This window comes from Podarcis bocagei (assembly GCF_964188305.1).
Source record: "Podarcis bocagei genome assembly, chromosome: 2".
Classification (NCBI taxonomy): Eukaryota; Metazoa; Chordata; class Lepidosauria; order Squamata; family Lacertidae; genus Podarcis; species Podarcis bocagei.
The window spans coordinates 109,186,637-109,208,986 of NC_138126.1; the positions used below are offsets into that span (position 1 = coordinate 109,186,637).

At 45.0% G+C, this 22,350-nt stretch overlaps 1 protein-coding gene across 4 annotated transcripts in view; it reads right to left on the reverse strand.

Annotated features, from left to right (window-relative positions):
* Positions 1 to 22,350, reverse strand: part of AXIN2 (axin 2) — a 78,942-nt gene that overhangs the window by 20,161 nt on the left and 36,431 nt on the right. For all 4 annotated transcript variants that reach the window (XM_081181286.1, XM_081181285.1, XM_081181288.1 and 1 more), the window contains 2 exons: positions 14,470 to 14,610; positions 3,711 to 3,813 (listed from right to left, as the gene is read on the reverse strand). In XM_081181286.1, the coding sequence (XP_081037412.1) occupies positions 3,711 to 3,813; positions 14,470 to 14,610 (244 nt within the window). The remainder of the gene's footprint in view (positions 1 to 3,710; positions 3,814 to 14,469; positions 14,611 to 22,350) is intronic.

Here is a 22,350-nt window from a genome sequence, read left to right on the forward strand (position 1 = left end):
CAAAGAATTGATGCTTTTGAATTATGGTGCTGGAGGAGACTCTTGAGAGTCCCATGGACTGCAAGAAGATCAAACCTATCCATTCTGAAGGAAATCAGCCCTGAGTGCTCACTGGAAGGACAGATCGTGAAGCTGAGGCTCCAACACTTTGGCCACCTCATGAGAAGAGAAGACTCCCTGGAAAAGACCCTGATGTTGGGAAAGATGGAGGGCACAAGGAGAAGGGGATGACAGAGGACGAGATGGTTGGACAGTGTTCTCGAAGCTACCAGCATGAGTTTGACCAAACTGCGGGAGGCAGTGGAAGACAGGAGTGCCTGGCGTGCTCTGGTCCATGGGGTCATGAAGAGTTGGACACGACTAAACGACTAAACAACAACAGGGTGTCTTATTACCAAAGTCCACCCCTGGCCACAGGCTTACCCATACCTAGTCTAGAAGCTCACAGGGCGGAGTAGGAAGGAAATAGCCAGGTAACCTTTTGGCCTGCCCACTGCCCTTAGCATATGGTACTCAGAGTGCCATGGATACGGGTTTTTCGTAGCCAGCAAAAAGGAAACATTGAGGGAGAAGAGGCAGGTGGAAAACCTTCAGGTTTAAACCTAGAAAGAATTTCTCATGCACCAGGAATGAAACTCTGGAAGTACATTTTTAGGAAGTCTAAACATGTTGGATAGCTGCTGGTGTAAGGCACCTGGTATCTTGTTTAGCTATACAAGGAAGGAAGGAAGGAAGGGATGCTTGGATCTGTCTTCCACCATCTTGTACATTCCTTCCTCTTCTTTTATTTTAGGCTGATGCAACTTTGCATTCTAACCAAGCCAAATCAAACACCACCCAACGGATCAGCATTCCATCTCTCTCCTATACTGAAGCAAACAACAACAAGGAATGACTCAAAAAGGCATCAAGGCTAAATTCATCTAGAGATTGCATAGCCTTATCCAAGTGCCATGACTGGACAAAGTAGTTCAGATATGAACAGAGATTGCCTTCAATCCCTACCGCCGCCGCCACACTATGAAGGAAGCTTAAATGACCTGGCCTATCTTCCTCTGAGAGGTTTTTATGTTCATAGAACACAAAGAGCAAAAAGGCTGGAGAGGAAACATAGTCCCCATGAAAGAGGATGTGTGTTGCATGCAGAAGAACCTCCATCTCAAGTGTCAAAAGAAAAACAGTAAGTATTAGATAGTTGGGTGAGAAAGGCTGTTGGCCTGAAACCCTGGAGAGCTGCTGCCAATCAGAGTAGACAAAACTAGGCTGGATGGACAAACAGGGCCGTTTCCTATGTCCCCCTATGCTGGTTGGAAGAAGCGTGAAACTCCATTGCTACTGCCTCCAGTGAAGATGAGTCCAGTTGCCCCAGGTAAGCACCATTCATAGGATAATAATAATAATAATAATTTATTATTTGTACCCCGCCCATCTGGCTGGGTTTCCCCAGCCACTCTGGGCGGCTTCCACAGAAACCAAAAAACACTAAAATATCATACATTAAAAGCTTCCCTGAATAGAGCCGCCTTAAGATGTTTTCTGAATGTCAGGTAGTTGTCCATCACCTTGACATCCGATGGGAGGGCATTCCACAGGGCGGGCGCCACCACCGAAAAGGCCCTCTGCCTGGTTCCCTGTAGCTTCGCTTCTCGCAATGAGGGAACCGCCAGAAGGCCCTCGGCGCTGGACCTCAGTGTCCGGGCAGAACGATGGGGGTGGAGACGCTCCTTCAGGTATACTGGGCCGAAGCCGTTTAGGGCTTTAAAGGTCAACACCAACACTTTGAATTGTGCTCGGAAACGTACTGGGAGCCAATGTAGGTCTTTCAAGACCGGTGTTATGTGGTCTCGGCGGCCGCCCCCAGTCACCAGTCTAGCTGCCGCATTCTGGATTAGTTGTAGTTTCCGAGTCACCTTCAAAGGTAGCCCCACGTAGAGCGCATTGCAGTAGTCCAAGCGGGAGATAACTAGAGCATGCACCACTCTGGCCAGACAGTCAGCGGGCAGGTAGGGTCTCAGCCTGCGTACCAGGTGGAGTTGGTAGACAGCTGCCTTGGATACAGAATTGACCTGCGCCTCCATGGACAGCTGTGAGTCCAAAATGACTCCCAGGCTACGCACCTGGTCCTTCAGGGGCACAGTTACCCCATTCAGGACCAGGGAGTTCTCCACACCAGCCCGCCCCCTGTCCCCCAAAAACAGTACTTCTGTCTTGTCAGGATTCAACTTCAATCCATTAGCCGCCATCCATCCTCCAACCGCCTCCAGGCACTCACACAGGACCTTCACCGCCTTCACTGGTTCTGATTTGAAAGAAAGGTAGAGCTGGGTATCATCTGCATATTGATGGACACCCAGTCCAAACCCCCTGATGATCTCTCCCAGCGGCTTCATATAGATGTTAAAAAGCATGGGGGAGAGGACGGAACCCTGAGGCACCCCACAAGTGAGGGCCCAAGGGTCTGAACACTCATCCCCCACCACCACTTTCTGAACACGGCCCAGGAGAAAGGAGCGAAACCACTGTATAACAGTGCCCCCAGCTCCCAACCCCTCTAGACGGTCCAGAAGGATGTTATGGTCGATTGTATCAAAGGCCGCTGAGAGATCCAGCAGAACTAGGAAACAACTCTCACCTTTGTCCCTAGCTCGCCGGAGATCATCAACCAGTGCGACCAAGGCAGTTTCAGTCCCATGATGAGGCCTGAACCCTGATTGGAAGGGATCCAAATGGTCCGCATCCTCCAGGCGTGCCTGGAGTTGTTCAGCAACCACACGCTCAATCACCTTGCCCAAGAATGGAAGATTTGAAACTGGGCGATAGTTGGCCATACTGGCCGGGTCTAAAGATGGTTTTTTAAGGATGTGGGCAGTGAGCCTGCTCTGCCATTTCTAGGAAACCCAAACCCCTGTGTTGCAAAATGTGACAATCTACAAAAATGCAAATGCAAGTCGCTGGCTAATAACTGTTTGTAAATATATAATCGGCATGATGTCATTCAAAATATATAAATAAGCCACTTCAAAGCTATCTATCTATCTATCTATCTATCTATCTATCTATCTATCTATCTATCTATCATCTATCTATCTATCTATCTATCTATCTAATACAACACAACTCGCAAAATATACAAGTAAGTGCAAGTTGTTATATGTATCAGAGTCAAACAAAGATTCAAACAACCAATGAATAGCGAGGAACGCCAAACCGTCTCTCAAAGGAAGACGTCTCACAAAAGTCTGGAAAGGACAGTGCATCCGGAATAGTTCAGCTGTTTCGGAATAAAGTCTTTATCAGCGAATAATTATCAATGAAATATACATACTAGTGAAGATCATACTAGTGGGTCAGTGCTCACTGGATAATGTAGCTGCTGATGAAGTGATCTTTGTTTGACTCTGATACATATAACAAGTTGCAGTTACTTGTATATTTTGTGAGATGTGTTGTATATATATATATATATATATATATATATATATATATATATATATATATATATTAGTTCTGAAGTGGCTTATTTGTATATTTTGAATGACATCATGCCGATTATATATTTACTAACAGTTATTAGCCAGCGTGTTGCGTTTGCATTTTGGTAGACTGCCATTTCTAGGGGCTTCTCTCTTCCCAGTTTGGCTTAGCACACTTTTAGGGCAAGTAAGTCTTGATGGGTTCTCTCTATCGCCTGAACAAACTTAAGTACTTACTGGAAAGTGAGGTAGAGAAACTTGACCGTTGGCCTTGACGCTCCGATGTATTTCCCGCTGGAGTTGCTTTTTGCTCCCGAGTCTGTATGGAGGGATCCCATCACTAGAAGTAAAGGGATACAAATTGTTATTTTTCAAACAAGGTACTCAGCTAAGATGCAATGAAACAAACATGGAAGCATCTCCCGCTGCCCAACAACAACAAAAAGGGTGCTTAAATAGGACTGGCTCAAACTCCAGCCCTGAAGCAGGACCTCCTTCATTCATTTAAGAAAATAGAATTTGACAGCCCTACTTCAGAGATTCTTGTAAGTGGTTGTAGAACAGAGAGGCAGGTTGATGGGCTGAGTATTTGACCAATCTGCTGTCTTTTGCCCACAGTCCTACACAAACATGTAACTGGGCCTTTAAATAACTAGTCATGTGTTGTAGTCAAAACGGTTTCTTCCTCTTCCACAGTCAAACTTCGCTGAAAAATATTTATTCTTTTATTTACTTTAAGAGTTTATATATACTGCTCATCAACTGAATAATATTTGAGTGGTTCATAGAATATTATGTTTTTATATATGTTGGAAGTCACCTAACAACAACAACAACAACAATTCTTTTATTCTGCCTTTCCTCTTGAAGGACCCTAGACTGTCTAACAACACATCGTACAGATAAAATCAGAATGGTGGCATGATATTTCTTCATTCCAGTACAAACAGATACATATTAAAACATTAGAAACCATGGACAAATTACATCCTCCATAACCAGCAATGTATATTATTCTGATCTTAGAATTAGTAGCCAGCAAATCCCAGAATAAACAGGGAGGCCTGCATCAAAAGTTCATCACGGTTGGCATCTACCTCATTTTAGAGAAAAGGAAGTTCCTTAAACCAAGTGCCAACACAGAAAAGGCCCTCTGTTGGGTTGTCGCACCCTGTGCCTCAACTAGCAGTAGCTCCACCAGAAAAGCCTGCTCTTAACGATCTTAGCAAATGAGCAGGTCTATACAATAAGCAAGTGTTTCTTCGGAAATCCAGGCCCCAAGTTGCATAGAGCTCATGCCTAAAGAAATCTCCATGTGCAAAAACAAAAACAACCCTCCAGGGCAAAATGACAAGATGTTCTACTTCCTAATTTCTGCAATCTGGTTACTATGCCTCCCCCTCTTCATAATTTCTTTACTGAGTTTGCTCGTTTCGGTGTCTGTATATGCATGTAAATTAGGATACAAATAGGAATAAAAAGGCATATTGCAAACTGGAATATGGTTTTGCCTGCCAGCATACCACAGCTAACTTGTACATACGGCACACTGAAAACAGGAAAAACAGCTGCTGTTCGGCAGAGTGGTATGGCTTTTGTCCCTACTCCTTTTGTAATATGGAAAGCAGGAATTGTGGAAATTTCCAGTGGTGGGATCTGTAAGTCCCAATGTGGGCTGAACCTGTGAATGTGAACAGCCTGTGTCCCCCCCCCCCCCGTGTTTGTGTGCGTACGTGTAACTTAGGATGAAGACATGCAACATTTCGGAGCAGTAGGGCCACTCTGTAAGTTCCTCACTGCATTGAGCCCGAATAAACGTTTCTGCTCCAGGATCAATTGGTTTGGTGTAGTTCTGCAGATCTGAATCACAAGCTGGCTATGCCTGGTCTGACTGGCTGGCTCTTCATGAAGACTGCAACATGCCGCTTGGCACACTCAATGAGAGATAGATGACTAAGCCAGCATTCTCTTCCTAGACAGGCCCACCTGGCAATTCAGTTGCAAAGCTAGGCTTGCTCCATGTCTGAGGGACATCGTTGGAAGCTCTCTTTTCACCCACTGCACGCCTTCACTGTGACCTTCATGGCTCTAGCCCAGGAATGGGGAACCAGTGGCCTTCCAGATGTTGTTAGACTTCAACTCCCATCAGCTCCAGACAGCTGGCCAATAGTCAGGGATGATGGGAGGGGGACTCCTTCAAGATCATCTAGAGAGCCACTGGTCTCCCCGTCTTTGCTCTGTCATTTAAGAAGGAAAGCCTGTATAATATACAGGTGCCTTTAAACACCTGTGCACGCATCTAGGAACCCTGATCAATCAGGGAACCCAGACATACACACACAACTTTTTAAAATGTGTGCATATTAGCCAAACTTTGTGTTTGCTGCTGTGATAGGGATATCACCTGCTTTTGTTCACCAGGGAACTGTTAGAGCCTATTGTTCCAAAAGTCCTTGAGACTACATACTACATGAGTGTTAGTATAAATGAGAGCTGCCATACGTAAATTAGGGCTGCCATCCAGAATGCCATTTAGGTGAAATTTTTTGAAAATTGGTTAAAATGACTGGGAAAATGCATATGGGAACTGTTGAGATACTTAATCTCAGGGTTGTGGGTTTGAGCCCCACACTGGGCAAAAGATTCCTCCGTTGCAGAGGGTTGGACTAGATGACCCTCATAGTCCCTTCCAACTCTGTAATTCTATGATTCTATGAATAGTATATCCTGCTGAACACAATTACACTTCAAGCAAAAAAACAGTGCAACAACCTTTTCACGTACACAACAACCTTTTCACGTACACAAAGCATTTGCTCCCAACAGATGTGTAAATATGAATGGCTCTGTGGACGAATACTGGACGCTGTACCAAACAGCTATAAAGCAAATACATGCTGGGTTGTATGAAAGCTGCACAGTCCATCCAAATCAGCAATTGTGGGTTTGCTGGGTGAAAGAAAAAAACCAACCCCCAAGTCATTGCTCATTCGCCGACTTCCACATGGGCATGAGGTTTGTTCACCAAATTATTGTGGGCTGTGGAGCTTTTAAATGTGGCATTTCATTCGGAACTCTCAAAATTCTTTCTGAAGATTCACATCTGGTGAAAATAGTTTCATTGGGAGAGTGGACGTCCGTTCCTTTTGGCCTCCCCAAAAGCAAAAAGGGGAAAAAATCTGAATAAAGTAATTCCATGGGGCTACTTCTTGAGCGACTGGAATCTTCAGCTGGTGTGGAATGAAACAACCTGCTTCCTGACTGGGTGGGTAGGTGCTCATGGAACATTACAATTCCAACATTTGCATTGGCTACATGTTGTTTTCTGGAAGCAATTTAAGTGTCAGCTTTAATCTATAGAGGCCAGAATTCTTGAAGAGTCCAAAAGAGGCTGCTTCCACACATAAGAAGTTCCAACTACAGTCTTACACGACTGCCAGAAAGCACCCCCTTAGCAGTGTCATCTGGACAGCAAAGGTGTGGAGACTTGCCATGGCCAGCGGCTAAACATCTTTCTAAAGCATTATGCATTGTTTGCGTTCAATCTTGGCTGGTGTTCCCTGTGGTCAGTGCAGCATTTTTAACATTTGTGCAATTTCATCTGCCTCCACCTTCCAAGAAATGGAGGAAACAAAGACGGCACCCAAATAGTTTGTGCTAACCATAGTTGGGAGCTTCCAAATGGAAGACAGGCAAACCACAGTTTACAGTTACTTGTCTGCTTCCCCACTTGCTCAGCCCTCGGCTTTGTCACTCCCATTTCCACGCAGTAGAAGCCTCTTGAGCGGCACAACAGTGCCCAAATCTGCAGTTTGCCAAACATGCTGTAACCTTAGGCAGCGGACACAATTGTGGGTTTCAAGTCAGCTTCAAACCATGGTTTGACATTCTGGATTTGACACAGCACTTTGACATCCATGGTTTGACACAGCACTTTGACAACAGGCAATGGCATCATTTTGAAATTCCTCCACGGCTTTCTCCACTGATGTTGATGAAGCTGTAGAGCAAGTGGTGGGAAGTCTCCACCCCAATTAGGCCCTGCAAGGCCATTTCCCCCAAACCATGAGCAACAAGCCCCACACCAGACACCATATCAGGTATGGACACAGCAACCAAGAGGGGCTAGCAGACACCAGGATTTGGCTGTGCTGCAGAAGTCCTGGTAGAGAAATCGCTTTGAGGTGCCTCAAGGGGAGTGATTCAAACATGAAACAAGTAAATAAATAGCCATAATAGGGAATGCAGGAAATTAACCAACCCCTGCTGAAAGCAGGGCTTGAGGTCACTGATCAGCATGGACTTGGGTCAACCTGGATCTTCCTTTGCAGCATAGCTTGATCTCAAGCCATGTTGCAAAGGATAAATGGGTTACCTGGAATCATGGTGTCATCAAGTGATGGGTAGGTGGGCAACCCTGCCCACTGTGGGTGGGGAAATCCAGAATCTGGCCCCCACTTGGAGGTGGTTATCCAGGCTGTAGAACAACCTTCCCCAACCTTGCATCCCCTGGCACTGCTACAACACAACCTCTGTGATCCCCAGGCAGCATGGCCAAAGGTCAAGGACGATGAGGGTTGTAGTTCAACAGTATCTATGGGCACATGGTTAGGAAAGATTGCTGTAGAGGAACACTCTCATTCAGGTTTCAAGAGCTGAGGTGTATGCTTCTAAGCAAGGCTGGTGAGAAAAATGTGCATTGTAAGATGGTGTGTTCCTATTCTGATTCTCTAGCAGTGATGCATGGGTTTGTAAAAAAGCCAGCCTCTTCACTTTATCTGACCCTGAAACGTGTGGCTAATGTCTGCTACTAGAGTAGGTACAGGCTCCCTTCTTTGCTAATGCTGAACTTTGGTGTGGTTTGCTTAGATTCTAAGCCACAGGCAGTCAACATGGCATCCTCCAGATGTTGTTGGATCACAGCTCCCATCATCTCTGGCCTTTGGCCACGGTAGCTGAGGCTGCTGGGAGTTGTAATCCAACACCCTCTGGAGGACCCCATACTGATTACTCCTGCTCCAAGTCTTAGAGTCAAACAGAGTTTGACCTTTGGATCCTTTGTAGGACTGGAATGGGAGGAAGCCCCAGTGAACTCCATAGAGCTTACTTCTGAGCAGACAAGTAAAAGATCACACTCTTAGGATTTTTCTCATCAACTTGGACTGGAATTACTTGGCATACAGCAAAAATACATATGCAACATTTGGACAGACAAAACAGCATGTCGCAAAAACAATTCGCATGGCTTGCTCAAGTAAGAGACAGCTGCACCATCAACCAGGAGGAAGTTTGTTCTCCCTTCCCAGTTTGCTACATTTGTTCTTTAGGTTCTGCCAAGAAAGCTGCTGGACAACCAAGAAAGAAACATCGCGCAAACACCTCTTATGTCTTCACTTAAGCTCCAGTGGATGCAGAAATGAAATGCCAGCCATAAATCTAAGACAGGCTAGGATCCCGTTCCAAGTATCCCAAGGGGGAGGAGATGCAAAGTTTACCTCTTTGAAGGCTAAAGCATCCTAGCAGTTTTTGGACACTATGAGCGTTTCTGCATCCAGGGAGAGAGGACAGCATAGAACTGCCAAGTGTATTGAATGTGGCAACTCCATCAAGGCAGAGGCAGGTGGGGAGGCTGTTTTACCAAATGCATGCTGTTTAGATGCGATTGCATACCCCCGAAGCTTCAGTCAAGAATGACCCATGCTCCATATCAACGGATTCACACAGAGGCAGATCTCTTTGCCAGAAAGAACTTGCTGTCTAAAGGAGCAAGAGGTGATGAACCTGTGGCCCGTTGAGATGCTGTTGGACTCCCATCTCCCAACAGCCCCCAGCCAACATGGCCAGTGACTGGGGATGATGGGAGTTGCAGGCCAGCAACATCTGGTGGCCCCCGCAGGTTCCTCACTCCTGCACTACAACCTGACAGAGGAATAGTGGACAAGGGATGAATGAGAGCCACTTGTAGGGCTAGGACTGGGTAGTCCTAGCAGTGTGGCAGCACAAGCAAAGTCAAATATTGAGCAGTGAAAAGGGATCCATAGAAAATCATGTGGCTTGCCTGTATGAGGTCCCGTGTTTAGTCCTTCGCAACTCCATTTAAATGATCTCAGGCAGCAGCTCTGAAGCCATGAAGAGCTGCTGCCAGTCTGGGCTTCACTCTGTATAAAGCAGGCATAGGCAAACGCGGTCCTCCAGATGTTTTGGGACTACGACTCCCATCATCCCTAGGTAACAGGACCAGTGGTCAGGGATGATGGGAGTTGTAGTCCCAAAACATCTGGAGGACCGCGTTTGCCTGTGCCTGGTATAAAGAATCATATGTCCAGTTGTTACTGAATGCTACCTGGTGGTGTGGAATGGTGCGCCAGGGTGAACATGGAAACGTAATGCTTTCCCTTTCACTAACTGCCTTTTTCTATGCAATGCTTTATTAAATAGATTCTGAGGATAGAAACACCAAAAGCTTGACATGCCATAGTTGGGCATTTTTTTACTTGGCTTTATTTTGTCTCATTTAGGGAGCATCTTCCTTGCGATAAGGAAAAGTCCTCTAAATGGAAACTTACCAATACACATTCCCTGCGAGTCCACCATGATGCACAGCGGCAGTCTAAGTGTCCATGTGACACTCCTCTCCCATTCATTGAGGCCTCCCCGATTAGCCCGAATGTTTTGAGTGCTCCCTAACGCCACAATTTGGGTAAATGAGGGTGTCCTCTTAATTGGCTCACTCAAACAAGCAGCTATCTTGGTTGCGGGGGATGAGGGGTGGGAGATGTTAATTACAATTAAATAGAAAGGGCTGGTGAATCTCATTTTAAAAAGAAGGGTGGCGTTACTGAACAGCCCTGGGAAACAGAACTGAAAATCGTAACGAGGGCTTGAAACAAGCTTCCTAAACTACGGTCCTTGGGTATTTAAAATAAAAGGGCATTGAAGGAAAGTAAGAATCCATAATGCATTAAATACAGACAAGATGGGCAGCTGGTGCTTGAATTTCAAGTCCAACAAGGGTAGCCAAGAAGATCAAGTGAGGTTACAAGGGAGAGAATTCTTGACTTTTATTTTTGGCTCAAGCCCTATTTCAGCCAAAGGTTCACAGGGTGGGCTTAGCCAAGTTCCTGCCTGCCTGTCTCTCTGCCATCTAAAAAAAAATGAGAACAATGGCGGCTGCACCTCATAAGGTAGCTGCAAGATCACAGAAAGAGTGAATGTGCAAAGCATTTTTACAAGCTGAGTCAGAATGGCACAGAAGTGTTGGACCTGAATGAGCAAGGTCCTGCCCAGCCATGAAGCTCATCTGGGTAAGTCTCAATTTATCAGGATAAAATATATTGTAGGAGTTGGTGTGAGGCTAAAACAGCATCACCTCATAGATACCATGCTAGTTCCTTAGAAGAGTAGCGGAACCCAGAGCTGATACAGAAAGAACATATCTAAGGGCTGTTGCCAACCAAGTAGACCCATTGAAATTAGAGTAGACGCATTGAAATTAGCAAACCTAAGCTAGTTATGTTTGTTAATTTCAGTGAGCCTGCTCAGAGTAGGACCAACATCGGGCACAACTCTAAGCCAACAACAAAAACCAAAGGTCACTGACTGAATGCATCTCAACAAAACTGAAAACATTTTAAAGGGTTTTAGGATAAAATGCTATCCAAAACCGGTGCACAATTAATACTGCCTTAAAAGAAAGACGGGGAAAAGATACAACTTCTGATGTCCATGTTAATCCAACCCCCCTCCCTTCTCCAGAAGCACAATATTTGTGCTAGATTTCCTGGTGTGCATGTGTTTTAAATCCAACTCTGGGCTGAAGAACAGCATAGTTTTAGGCACTGAATAGCACAGTTTAATTATAAACATTTTAGCTAACCAGTCTGGTACTAAGCCAATCTGTTTCTGGGGAAACACTAGTTTTGAAGTCTTCTTTCCAGTCAGCTGCCATTTAAGCTGAGCCAATTATCTTAGCCTTTTGACTTAGATGTGCCTGACCTAACCTGAATGTAGTTTCACTGCTTCTTTTGAAATATCAGACTCTGTGCGCATATGCATTCACTCCCATCTTCATTTGGCAATGGCTCTGAAACGGAGCCTCTGATCTTGCCAACATCAAAAGCCTGGTTTGTAAGATAAGGTAATATTTGAAGTTTGCTCAGCAGTATTCCCCTGTGTCCAAAGTAAATCCATAAATAAGATATAACCAAATAATAAAAAGTCCCCCTTTCGTCTCTCCCTCCCTCCCTCACCCCTTCCCTCCAATCAAGAAATGGAAATGTGATTTTGCCTGGGTGCTTTGTGGCTAACACCAAAAAGGGGCAGATTAAACAAAAACGCAACATTGATCCTTTGGGTTAAATGTAAGTTCAGGAAAAGGGGGGGGGGAGGAAGGGATTGTGTGCATTTTCTTTGCTGGGAATGCCACCTGGGGGCCGCCATGAAAACAAGAGACCAGATCATACCGGCTTTTCAGATGTCTGTGGGTTCTGTTGTCTGATTTGCACCCCACCAAAGCCATTGCACACACGCACACGCAAAGTAGGGTGGTGCATTGCTGCACAAATTTGTTGGCACGGAAGCTACAGGAAAAGTGTGACGGAGCCATGGCCCTGCAACATCAAAGGTGGCAAATGAACCACAACAGCAGCTGATTTCACTTTTCTCCCAACATCGCTCCCCTCAAAAAGCGAAAAGAAAAGAAAAGAAGGCAGCTTGAGCGGGAACACACCGCCCTCCCCGCTTTCCTCCCTTTTGCTCAAGTTTCTCTTTCATACACCCATGGCAGGGAAGGAAATTCAAACACAAAAACAACTTGGCACACGTGCTAGTGTTACCGCAGCTTGCAACAGCTGTTGAAGCCTATCAGCGTGCTCTGCTTCTAGGAGTTTACAACAGTGAGACACCACAGAGCTGGAAAAAGTGTGTGTCCCACTTTCCTCCTCTCTCTCTCTCTCTCTCTCTCTCTCTCTCACACACACACACACACACACACACTCACACTCCTTGTTTGGAGACAGCACCACAGGAAATTCAAACCTTTCCAAAGGCTTCAAGAGGGTTGGGAAGGGGGAGTTTGGGATCAGTTTTCAGCAGGAACTGGTTAAATGCCTTGAGTTTTTGCAGGTTGCTCTCTAAAGCCATATAACCATTCTGGGCCCTATTGAAATCCAGGTTGCCTCCCCGCCCCCCCCCCTCCGGCCTCAACACCACCACCATCTCCGCAACACCCCCACTCCCCATATCTTGAAGCTCCCAGCAGTTTAATCAGGCAAGCTTCCCTTGCTCCTCACAGCCTGTACTGGCTATTGTTATGGCAGGAAAAAACAGCCAGGCTCCTTTCATGCCCGGCTTTATGGGGAGCTCCTATTCACTTGTTCAAGTAAATTTCAAAGCAGCCTGCTACCCTCTTATCCCCTCTAAGCTCCCCTAGACTAACAATAGGCTGAAAGCGATTCAGTTAAGCCTTTCATCCAGCATGCACTTTATTTCTCACTCAGTGCTCTCATCTATAGAAGGCCCCACAATTGGCATTGCTGTGAAGAGAGGGTATAATCCTAGCCCTGCTCGTCCCAAGTGACCCAACACTGGTCCAGAAATGACTAACCCAGTGAATGCTCTGTTGACACACCGAGCACATATACAAACCGCAGCCCAGCTGGCAAAGAGAAATAAAATAGTGATGCAGCTTTTTAAGAAAATGTTGTTCAACGAGAAAGCGGGGTAAGGCAGGAATGGGTTTCTTCTTCCATAAAATCATCTTTTTAAAAAAGTACTGCACACATACTAGAAGGAGGGTGGATAACCAAGTCTGCACTATTTTATATCTAGGGATTTTTTTATTTTAAAAAGTGCATATTCTTCCCCTGCCACCAAAAGGATTACAAGGAATTGAGAAGCGTTTCCTTCCACCTTCAAGGTTTCCAAACCACCCATGGGTACACTAACAGTACAATCCTGTTACTCCCAAGTTAAGTCCTACTGTTTTGGGTTGGAATTTCTTCCAGATATGTGAATGCATGGGAAGCAGAACTAAGCATTTCAAGTTAAGACCTTGGGAATTGTGCGTGTGTTTGTGTGCATATGTATATCAACGCTAAGTTAAAACCAGGCTACTTTGCACTCCCCAACCCCAACCTGCCTCCAAAAAGCGTTCCTTCCCCTGGAAATAAAGAATATTCTCCCCTATCCTCACAGCACTTTGTGATATTTAGCAATGAAGTCCAATCTCTCTACCCAGCAGCAGGAAGAGGAATGCAACATGAAATAGAGGTGGGAGAGAGAAACCATTGACAATGTACGTAGTTGCCCTTGTACATAGTTGTATGGCTAAAGCAGATTACAACAGAAAACTTCTTCCCATTTCCTTCTCTGTAGAAGACCACAAATTTTACAGCACAGATCATTCCTCCCATCCTTCTCCCAGAGACTAAAGAATAATTGTCATCACATTCCAAACAGCCTCCACCCTCTTATAGAAAGAAAGTCAGCCAGGTTCAGCCCAAGAAGGCTGTTGACTCTTTGGGTCAATAGAGCATCGCTCCTAAGTTCAGCAGCTAACCTCAGAAAGCACCGCCTAGAGGAAGCAATTCCTTTTTTTACGACTGTTAATTAGATAATAAGAGTACACCTGGTCCTTCAAAAAAGAAGGGCTGGGGCAAAATTGTGGATATGGGGACGATTATGGATACATCCCATGGGTAAGAGGCTGGATTTCTAGTCCTACTGGGAGAACAAGGTTGTTCACCTGAGAGCTGGGTGAGAATACCTGCAAAGTGATGGAAATGAAAGAGTCATTTCCTACCATTGCGTCAAAGGCATACACACTGTGCTCAAACCATACTCCTAGTTTATGGCAATATGGTGGGTAAAGAGTCCATCAGAATTATAACTGGGTAGCAGAATTTTAAACAGAAAATTAAAGCAGAGATCATGGTCAGGTAGGATTCTTTTAAGAACCAACAGTTTTTCAAAAAATTCAACCAAGGGAAATACTTACACGCTACTGTCCGTCATAGACATGGAGTCATCAGTCAGAGCATCACTAGATATTTCGCTATCATTTGCACTGGTGGCAGGAGCAAAGACATAGCCAGAGTTCACATGGTAAGGGTTAACAGGATCGTTCCTCTTAAATGACCTAGAGACAAGCAAAAAGTGAAAGCTCAGTTACTCTTCCATGGACTCAGGAAATACGCACATAAAAAAGCCAAAGAGTAATGAGCTAAGTTATATATGTGCACACAAGACTAACTAAATGACTAATATTCAATTTCAATGGACCGCTTATAAATAAGAAGTGTTTAGGATCACGGCCTTCATTTTCCACCCACCACAAACAGCTGGCTAACCAGCATGTGATCTGCCAGAAGTATCTGTAATATATAGGAGAAATAAACCCATGCTACTAAATCCTTGTTTACCTGTGTAGGTCTGTGTTCACAGCATACCCATTTGTGTCTAATGGCTTTCATTGTGCTGTAGATGGAATGGAAGCAAAGCAAGTTGTTTGTGTACAGTGGAGTGGCAAACATGGCGACTCTCCAGATGTTGATGGACTACAACTCCCACCATCCATGACCATTGGCCATGCTGGCTGGGGCTGACGGGAGTTGAAGAACAGCAACTTTTGGGAGCCAAAGGTTCCCCATTCATGATCTACAGTCACTGAGTATTTTAAAGCCATCAGCTGTCACACAGTTTTAAAATGGTGGATTCATGCAATCCCTTGTTATGGCACCACACAAAAAAGTATCATGTTTTCTCCTGTTGTTCCACCAAGGAGAAGAGGCAGCATACATCCTCCATCACTATTTTATCCTCACAACAACCTTATGAAGCAAGTTAGACCAGGCTTCCTCAGCCCTCCAGATGTTTTTGGCTACAACTCCCATCATCCCTAGCTAGCAGGACCAGTGGTCAGGGATGATAGGAATTGTAGTCTCAAAACATCTGGAGGGCCGAGGTTGAGGAAGCCTGGGTTAGACTGAGGGATCACAGAACTGTTGAGTTTGAAGGGATGCTGAAGATCATCTGGTCCAACAAAGGAATATGCAGCTGTTCTATATGGGGATCAAACCTGCAATCTTGGCGTTTTCAGCACCATGGTCTAACCTCACAACAACTCCACAAGGAAGGATAGACTGAGGGATAGAGGCCAGTCCTAGGTCACAGAGTGAGCTTCATTCTTGAGTGGGGACTTAGACCCAAACCTCCTTGCTTTTAGTCCAATACAGCACACTAGTATTAGCTTTTTTTGCCATCATCCTCTGGCAAGACTCACAAGGAAGGCAATATTGTGAACAGATCCAGCTTGTCTCGGACACTCCCACATAACAAACTGAGGTTCAGAAACAACTACCAAGGTCTCCATGTGGTAGAGAGAAAACTGCCCTGCCACAACACTCTAGCCATCAACACATTTGCAGTTTTCACAATCCTACACGTGCCTATCAAAAAGTAAGTGAGTTCAAGGATGCTTACTCACAGGTAAGTAGGAATAAGATTGGAGCCTTAGTGATCCTGCGGGACCTATGAGGAACATTTTGACAAGTTCCTTTCTAGGTTTGTTCTACTCCCTAACATTTCCAATTGGGCTGGGATCTCCTCACAAAAACACTCAACTCCTACTTTTCCACACCAATGTGTCTTAAACCCAAATATATGTGCATTGTTATTCCTGGTCCAAGGATGGGGAAATGTGGTCCTCCACAAGCTGTCAGACTACAATTCCCATTATCCTTGACCATTAGCTATGCATGCTGGGGCTGATAGGAGTGGGAATCTAAGATCTACAGAAAAGGGCAATGCAAGATTTTAGACAAGTGAGCTAGGGCCAGGCAGTTAAGAACAACAGCTGAATGCCCTGAAACTGAATCTTTACCATGCACTCATCAAGTGGCCTTAAAAGTATATTTATTTTCTTTCTTTCTTTTCTCTCTCTCTCTCTCCCCCAAATCTGTGCCAGCATTACAAGACAGTTGTAATGGCTAGAGCAGGCATAGGCAAACTCAGCCCTCCAGATGTTTTGGGACTACAACCCCCACCATCCCTGACCACTGGTCCTGTTAGCTAGGGATGGTGGGAGTTGTAGTCCCAAAACATCTGGAAGGCCGAGTTTGCCTATGCCTGGGCTAGAGCAAAGTTTCCCAAACTTGGGTCTCCAGCTGTTTTTGGACTACAACTCTGATCATTCCTAGCTAGCAGAACCAGGGATGATGGGAATTGTATTCCAAAAACAGCTGGAGACCCAAGTTTGGGAAACTCTGAGCTAGGGTGAAGTGCTTAAGAAAAAGGTGGTAAATATTATTAAGTGCCTGCAATATTTTCAGGTCATTTTCAGCTCTGGATTCAAAAGGTCCCCAAGCATGTCAAATTAACAAATATAACTTCTACAGATGGTCTTATCTCAAAATGGTTCGACTGACATCTTATTTCAGAGGATGCTGCAAAAGAAAGTGTGGCCCTATATACAGAGAGCACTGCATTGGTAAAGCGATAATAAGGGGATAACAAGTGAAGAGCAATCTTTTCCGATCCAAATCACAGAGGGGAGTAAATTTCAGTTTTGTATCCCCACCAAGTTGGTCCAATAAAAGGGGTCATTATGTAGGACCAACAAGGCAGCAACATACTGAACAATTTATGGGGCAGCCTTTGCCAACCTGGTACCTTCCAGATGTTTTGGACTACAACTCCCATCAGCCATCACAACCATGGTGCCTGAGGAAGAAATGAGCAAGGAGTCCCAAACATCTGGAGGGCATCAGTTTGGCAAAGGGAGACCAATAGGGATGGACACCTGTGTTTTATATGCTGCACCCTAATCACCATGGATTAATAATAATAATAATAATAATAATAATAATAATAATAATAATAAATTTTATTTATATCCCGCCCTCCCCAGCCACAGCCGGGCTCAGGGCGGCTAACAACAATCAAATAATCAGTCAAATAATCACACAATCTAAAAATATTTCATTATAAAAATTAATTAAATCAAATTGATGGCAACCAATTAAGCAGAATTATGTGCAGGTTGCCAGAGGAGGGAGTCAGGCTGCACCCTGACCAAAGGCCTGGCGGAACAACTCTGTCTTGCAGGCCCTGCGGAAAGATGTCAGGTCCCGCAGGGCCCTAGTCTCTTTTGACAGAGCATTCCACCAGTTTGGAGCTGCAGCCGAGAAGGCCCTGGCTCTAGTTGAGGCCAGCCTAACCTCTCTGAGGCCTGGGACCTTGAGGATGTTATTATTTGCAGACCGTAGGTTTCTCTGTGGGGCATACCAGGAGAGGCGGTCCCGTAGGTACGAGGGTCCTAGGCCGTATAGGGCTTTAAAGGTTAAAACCAGCACCTTAAACCTGATCCTGTACTCCACCGGGAGCCAGTGCAGCTGGTATAATACCGGATGAATGTGGTCTCGCAGCGAAGACCCCATAAGGAGTCTCGCCGCGGCATTCTGCACCCGCTGGAGTTTCTGGGTCAGTCTCAAGGGCAGCCCCACGTAGAGCGAGTTACAATAATCCAGTCTGGAGGTGACCGTCGCATGGATCACAGTGGCTAAATTAGGGATTGACAAAACATTTACAGGATTGCGATCACTGCTCTCAGCCAAACGTTTTAAGAAGGCCTTGTTTATATTGACAGCACCACCTTTAAGCACACAGAATCCAAATGCCTGGAATCCAGACTAAGTTTGCCAGATGTTCCTCATTTCAAGCCATCACCCCTTACTCCAGATGCCTGCTCTACAGAACATTAAAAAGGGACACCCCTTATTCGACCACTTCCATAACATTCCACAGAAGAGACATCACAGAGGCAGACCACATCCCTCATTCTGAAGAAATTCAGCTTGGCAACTCCGATCCACTCAGGCTCCCATGGCCTGCTGTTTGTTCAATTCTAAGACAGTCACTTGCTTAAAATTGGAGTCACTTGTGAGCAACTTGGGAGGCGCAGGGTGGAGGGAGGGAGGGAGGGAAGGGAAGTCTTTCTTGAAGGCCTAAACATAAAAGAGAGAAACTTTTGGGGCTTTTTTTTTTAAAAAACCCACCAAGCCACTTGCAATGAGATCGGAGGAGGCATCAGGCCTGAGTTAAGTGAGCAGCCTGGTAGTCTTAATGAAAAGCAGCACTTCCCCTAGTAGTAGTATTCTGGTCCCTTTGTTTCCATTTGCCCCCGTTACCCACTTTCGACCTCTTCAGTAGTAGTCTTCACTCAGTTCTCTCACAAACAAGTCCTCCCACCCTCCCCTTAACTCCCCTCCTGCTGTGTTGCATTCCTCCATTTCACTGGCAAGGGGAAAACATGAGCCCTTGCGAAGGCTTAAGCAAAGAAAGGGGCTTGGGAAGGGGGGAGAGAGAGAGAGAGAGAGAGAGAGAGAGAGAGAGAGAGAGAGAGAGAGAGAGAGAGATATGGAGGGAGAGACAGACAGACAGCCCTCTTCAAGTTATGACGGCAAACAGCATGACTGAAGTTCTAGGCCTCCACATCTCAAGCTGACCTTTGCAGGAGGCCTCGCTGCAAAAGACTCAGGTATTTAAGCGCAGCTGGGAACACATTCTTTCCCAAAGCACACAAAGATATTTCAGTGGGAAGATCAAGACATTCAAAAGATGAAGGAAGGGAGCGGGGAAGAGAAAAGAAAAGAAAGAAAGAATGGGAGATAACCAAAGAGTGACAAGAAGACGGTAGGGGAAAAAAATCAGATCCTTCAGATCTTCAAGACAGATCAACCCCACATGTTTCCAGTTGAAAGTTACTCTGCAAAAGAGCGGGGGGGGGGGGGAGAGAGAGAGAGAAAGCAAGGGGAAGCAGGATCCAAATGTTGTACCTTTAGAAAACAAAAACTTATCTATGTTTGTAAAGTTCCCGTGACATTCTTAAGGCAGATATTGGGGGGGGGGGGTTTGGTCTTTCAAGGAAGTGGGGTGGGAGAGGGGGAAGGATAAAGTTTTTACTTTTTATTACTGTCCTTGAAACAGCTTCATGTCCTGCTCTAACAAAACGCAGGCCCATTAGGGCTTATTGTTGTAAGATATCTGGTTGCAAGATGCTCGCCATCTGTACAGAACCAAGCCTGCTCCTTAAGTGGATCCTACAGACCTTCCTTTTAAAGTGCATGTCATGCTGCTACGTCCTTAATCGTGCCGCCTGTTAGTTTATGTTTACATGTCATCCCTATGGGAAGGTTAAGGGGAAGCTCTTCCATACTGTAAGGCAGCCGAGAGAGAGAGAGAGAGAGAGAGAGAGAGAGAGAGAGAGAGAGAGAGAGAGAGAGAGAGAATCTCCAAAATCTTTTTGGAAGAGCTCAACTTCCCAAGCTATGCCGAACTTTTGGAAAAGTCCTGCTCCAAAGTTCAACGGATCTATAAATCACCTTAAACTAGTCAGCAGAAACTCAAAGCACAAGAAATTACCAAGACATTTAGCTAGCAAAATGCCATTCCCCCACTCCTCAGAACTTATACAATCATATCATTAAACAATAAATTTCTTTTTATTTAAAAAAAAAATCACAGTTTGCCCAGTTAAAACAGATCTGTACAGAAAATCCCCACATACATTAAGTAAACCAATTAGGGATGTTTTCATAGCCACTTTTTTTTTTTTTAAAGAAAGATCTTGACCACACTACAAACTTAATTGTAGCCAGATGCTATCAAGCTGCCTTAAAGGAGTTTTAATTCCTGTGTGAAGCAGAGTCTCCGGTGTAAATTTCTACATGGACTCTCTTTTTCTCTCTCTCAAAAAAAAGTGCCTCCACAGGACACAATACTGACAAATGTTTTCCACAATCATGTAGCAGTTCCCCTTCAGCTTCAAGGAGAATGTCTCAAGTTTCTCAAACTACCACTTATACTGATAAAAATGGTACTTGTTTGTCACTCCCTGTGCTGTGTTGGGGAGCAGGCCTGTGTCATAGACAAAGCACACAGAACTTATCTTTCCAGGTGTCTTTTGTGGGTAGCCCTGCAAGAAAAACCCCCCAAACCCCAACAACACCCTGAACAGCACAGCTGTTTTCTCCTCTGTGATTAGCCTCTAGCCTTATAAGTAGCCTCAGATCTTGGTTTTTCAACCAGAGTAATGGAAAGTCTATACAGGGAGCCTTGTAAATTAGGAAGCTAAGCTTTGCTGCACTGCAGTTGGCATTCCACAGGTGTTCAGGTGGGTTATCAGAGGTATGTGAAGAAAGCTCTGGATTGCTCTCACTGCTGTTGAGAAAACATCGTGTGAATCTGCAGCCACACTGTCTGGCAAATGGTTTTTGGTCAGAAACATTGTGTTTATAATTTTCAGGGGAAGCAAATATGTAGCTTTCATCACACTACTTTGCCAAAAAAACGAAACAAAACAAAAACCCGATTGCTTGGTGTGTGCAAGCACACACAGATGTACACATTTGTCTTTCTCCCCTCCTGGCTTAATTTTATTATGATAACTGAAGCCATCTCAGTTCCAACACCTTCCCCCACAAATAAGTGCCAATCTGCAAAAGTGGGCCATCTGCTAGCTATAGCCCCATGTGGTGGGAAGGCGAGCTTCACTAACTTTACAAGAGAAAACTTAACAGCAGAGAGGCTACCTTATTGGCTGCTATGATATATGAGTGTGCCGTAAGAGGGCAGTTTTGTGCACATTAACTTTTGTGTGATACATTCAGAATCCAATGTAAACAAAACTTTTTTTCAATTTCACTTTTGTTGCACTGAACTGCCGAAAGTGGAAGAGCATCAAGATCCTCATTCCAAGGAAGCAATTAATACACAAAGCAGCCCTGAGAAAGAGGGGAAGACACCTAAACCAAGTGTTTATTTTGACTCGGGGAAATCCCAAATTCATAAAAATACCTTATAACACATACAGCATGAGGATGTGATTGGGGTAAAGAAAATGTGTTCGCCAAACCTAACCTAGGAGCAGAAAACAGCCAGGGGAGGGAGACAAATAGGCTTCACACTCCTCATTAAAGCTTACATGCTAAAACAACCTCCAATTAATATTTTTTTAAAAAGTTTGGTTACCTACAGGTCCGGAAAGATGAAGACACATTGCAGACACCAGCCAAGGGGAAAGGGGATTCACCTGTCAACTGCTAGCAGACTAGGCAAATAACAGCAACTCATCCACAAGCTGAGAAAACTACTGGACTTTAATATCTTTGAGACAGGAGGAGAAACAATGTCTGGTGACCACTGGCTTGGGGGAAAAGGCTTCTCAGCTAGTTCCCTTTGGTAACAACAATGAGATTCTAGTCCAGAAATTGCTAAGAGCAGCACCTCTAACTGGCAAAGGACTTGGCAGCCTTTACTGAGACCATGCCTACCCTACCCTATGGGATATTATTCCCATTTCATAGCTGAGGAACTGAGTCTGAGACCTACCGACTTGCCAAAGACCACACAAAGTGTCCATGGCAGGCAGCAGTGGAACTGGAACCCGGGTTCAAGCCCAAGCTCTCAGTTCAGTTACATACAAGAATCCAGGTCAAGGAGACAAAAAAAAAAAGGAGAAGCAACCTCTTGCCTTTTTGGAGAACAGCGCAGCACAAAGTACATATCTGTTTAAAAGGAAGGTTTTCAGCATAAAATCATAGAATTGTAGAGTTGGAAGGGACCCTAAGGATCCTCTAGTCCAACCCCCTACAATGCAATTGCCCCATACAGGGATCGAACTTGCAACCTTGGCATTATCAGCACCATGCCTCAACCAGCTGAGCTATCCAGCTCCATCAATATATGCCTAATCAAAAGCATGCATGAATTGGGTGGGCTGAAGGTTCAAATGAAGTTTCCTCACCTGAACAGAAAGTTACCTGCTTGGTGTTTTTCAGAGTGGCACTGACATTAATAGCTCCATGCCTTCTGCCACCTC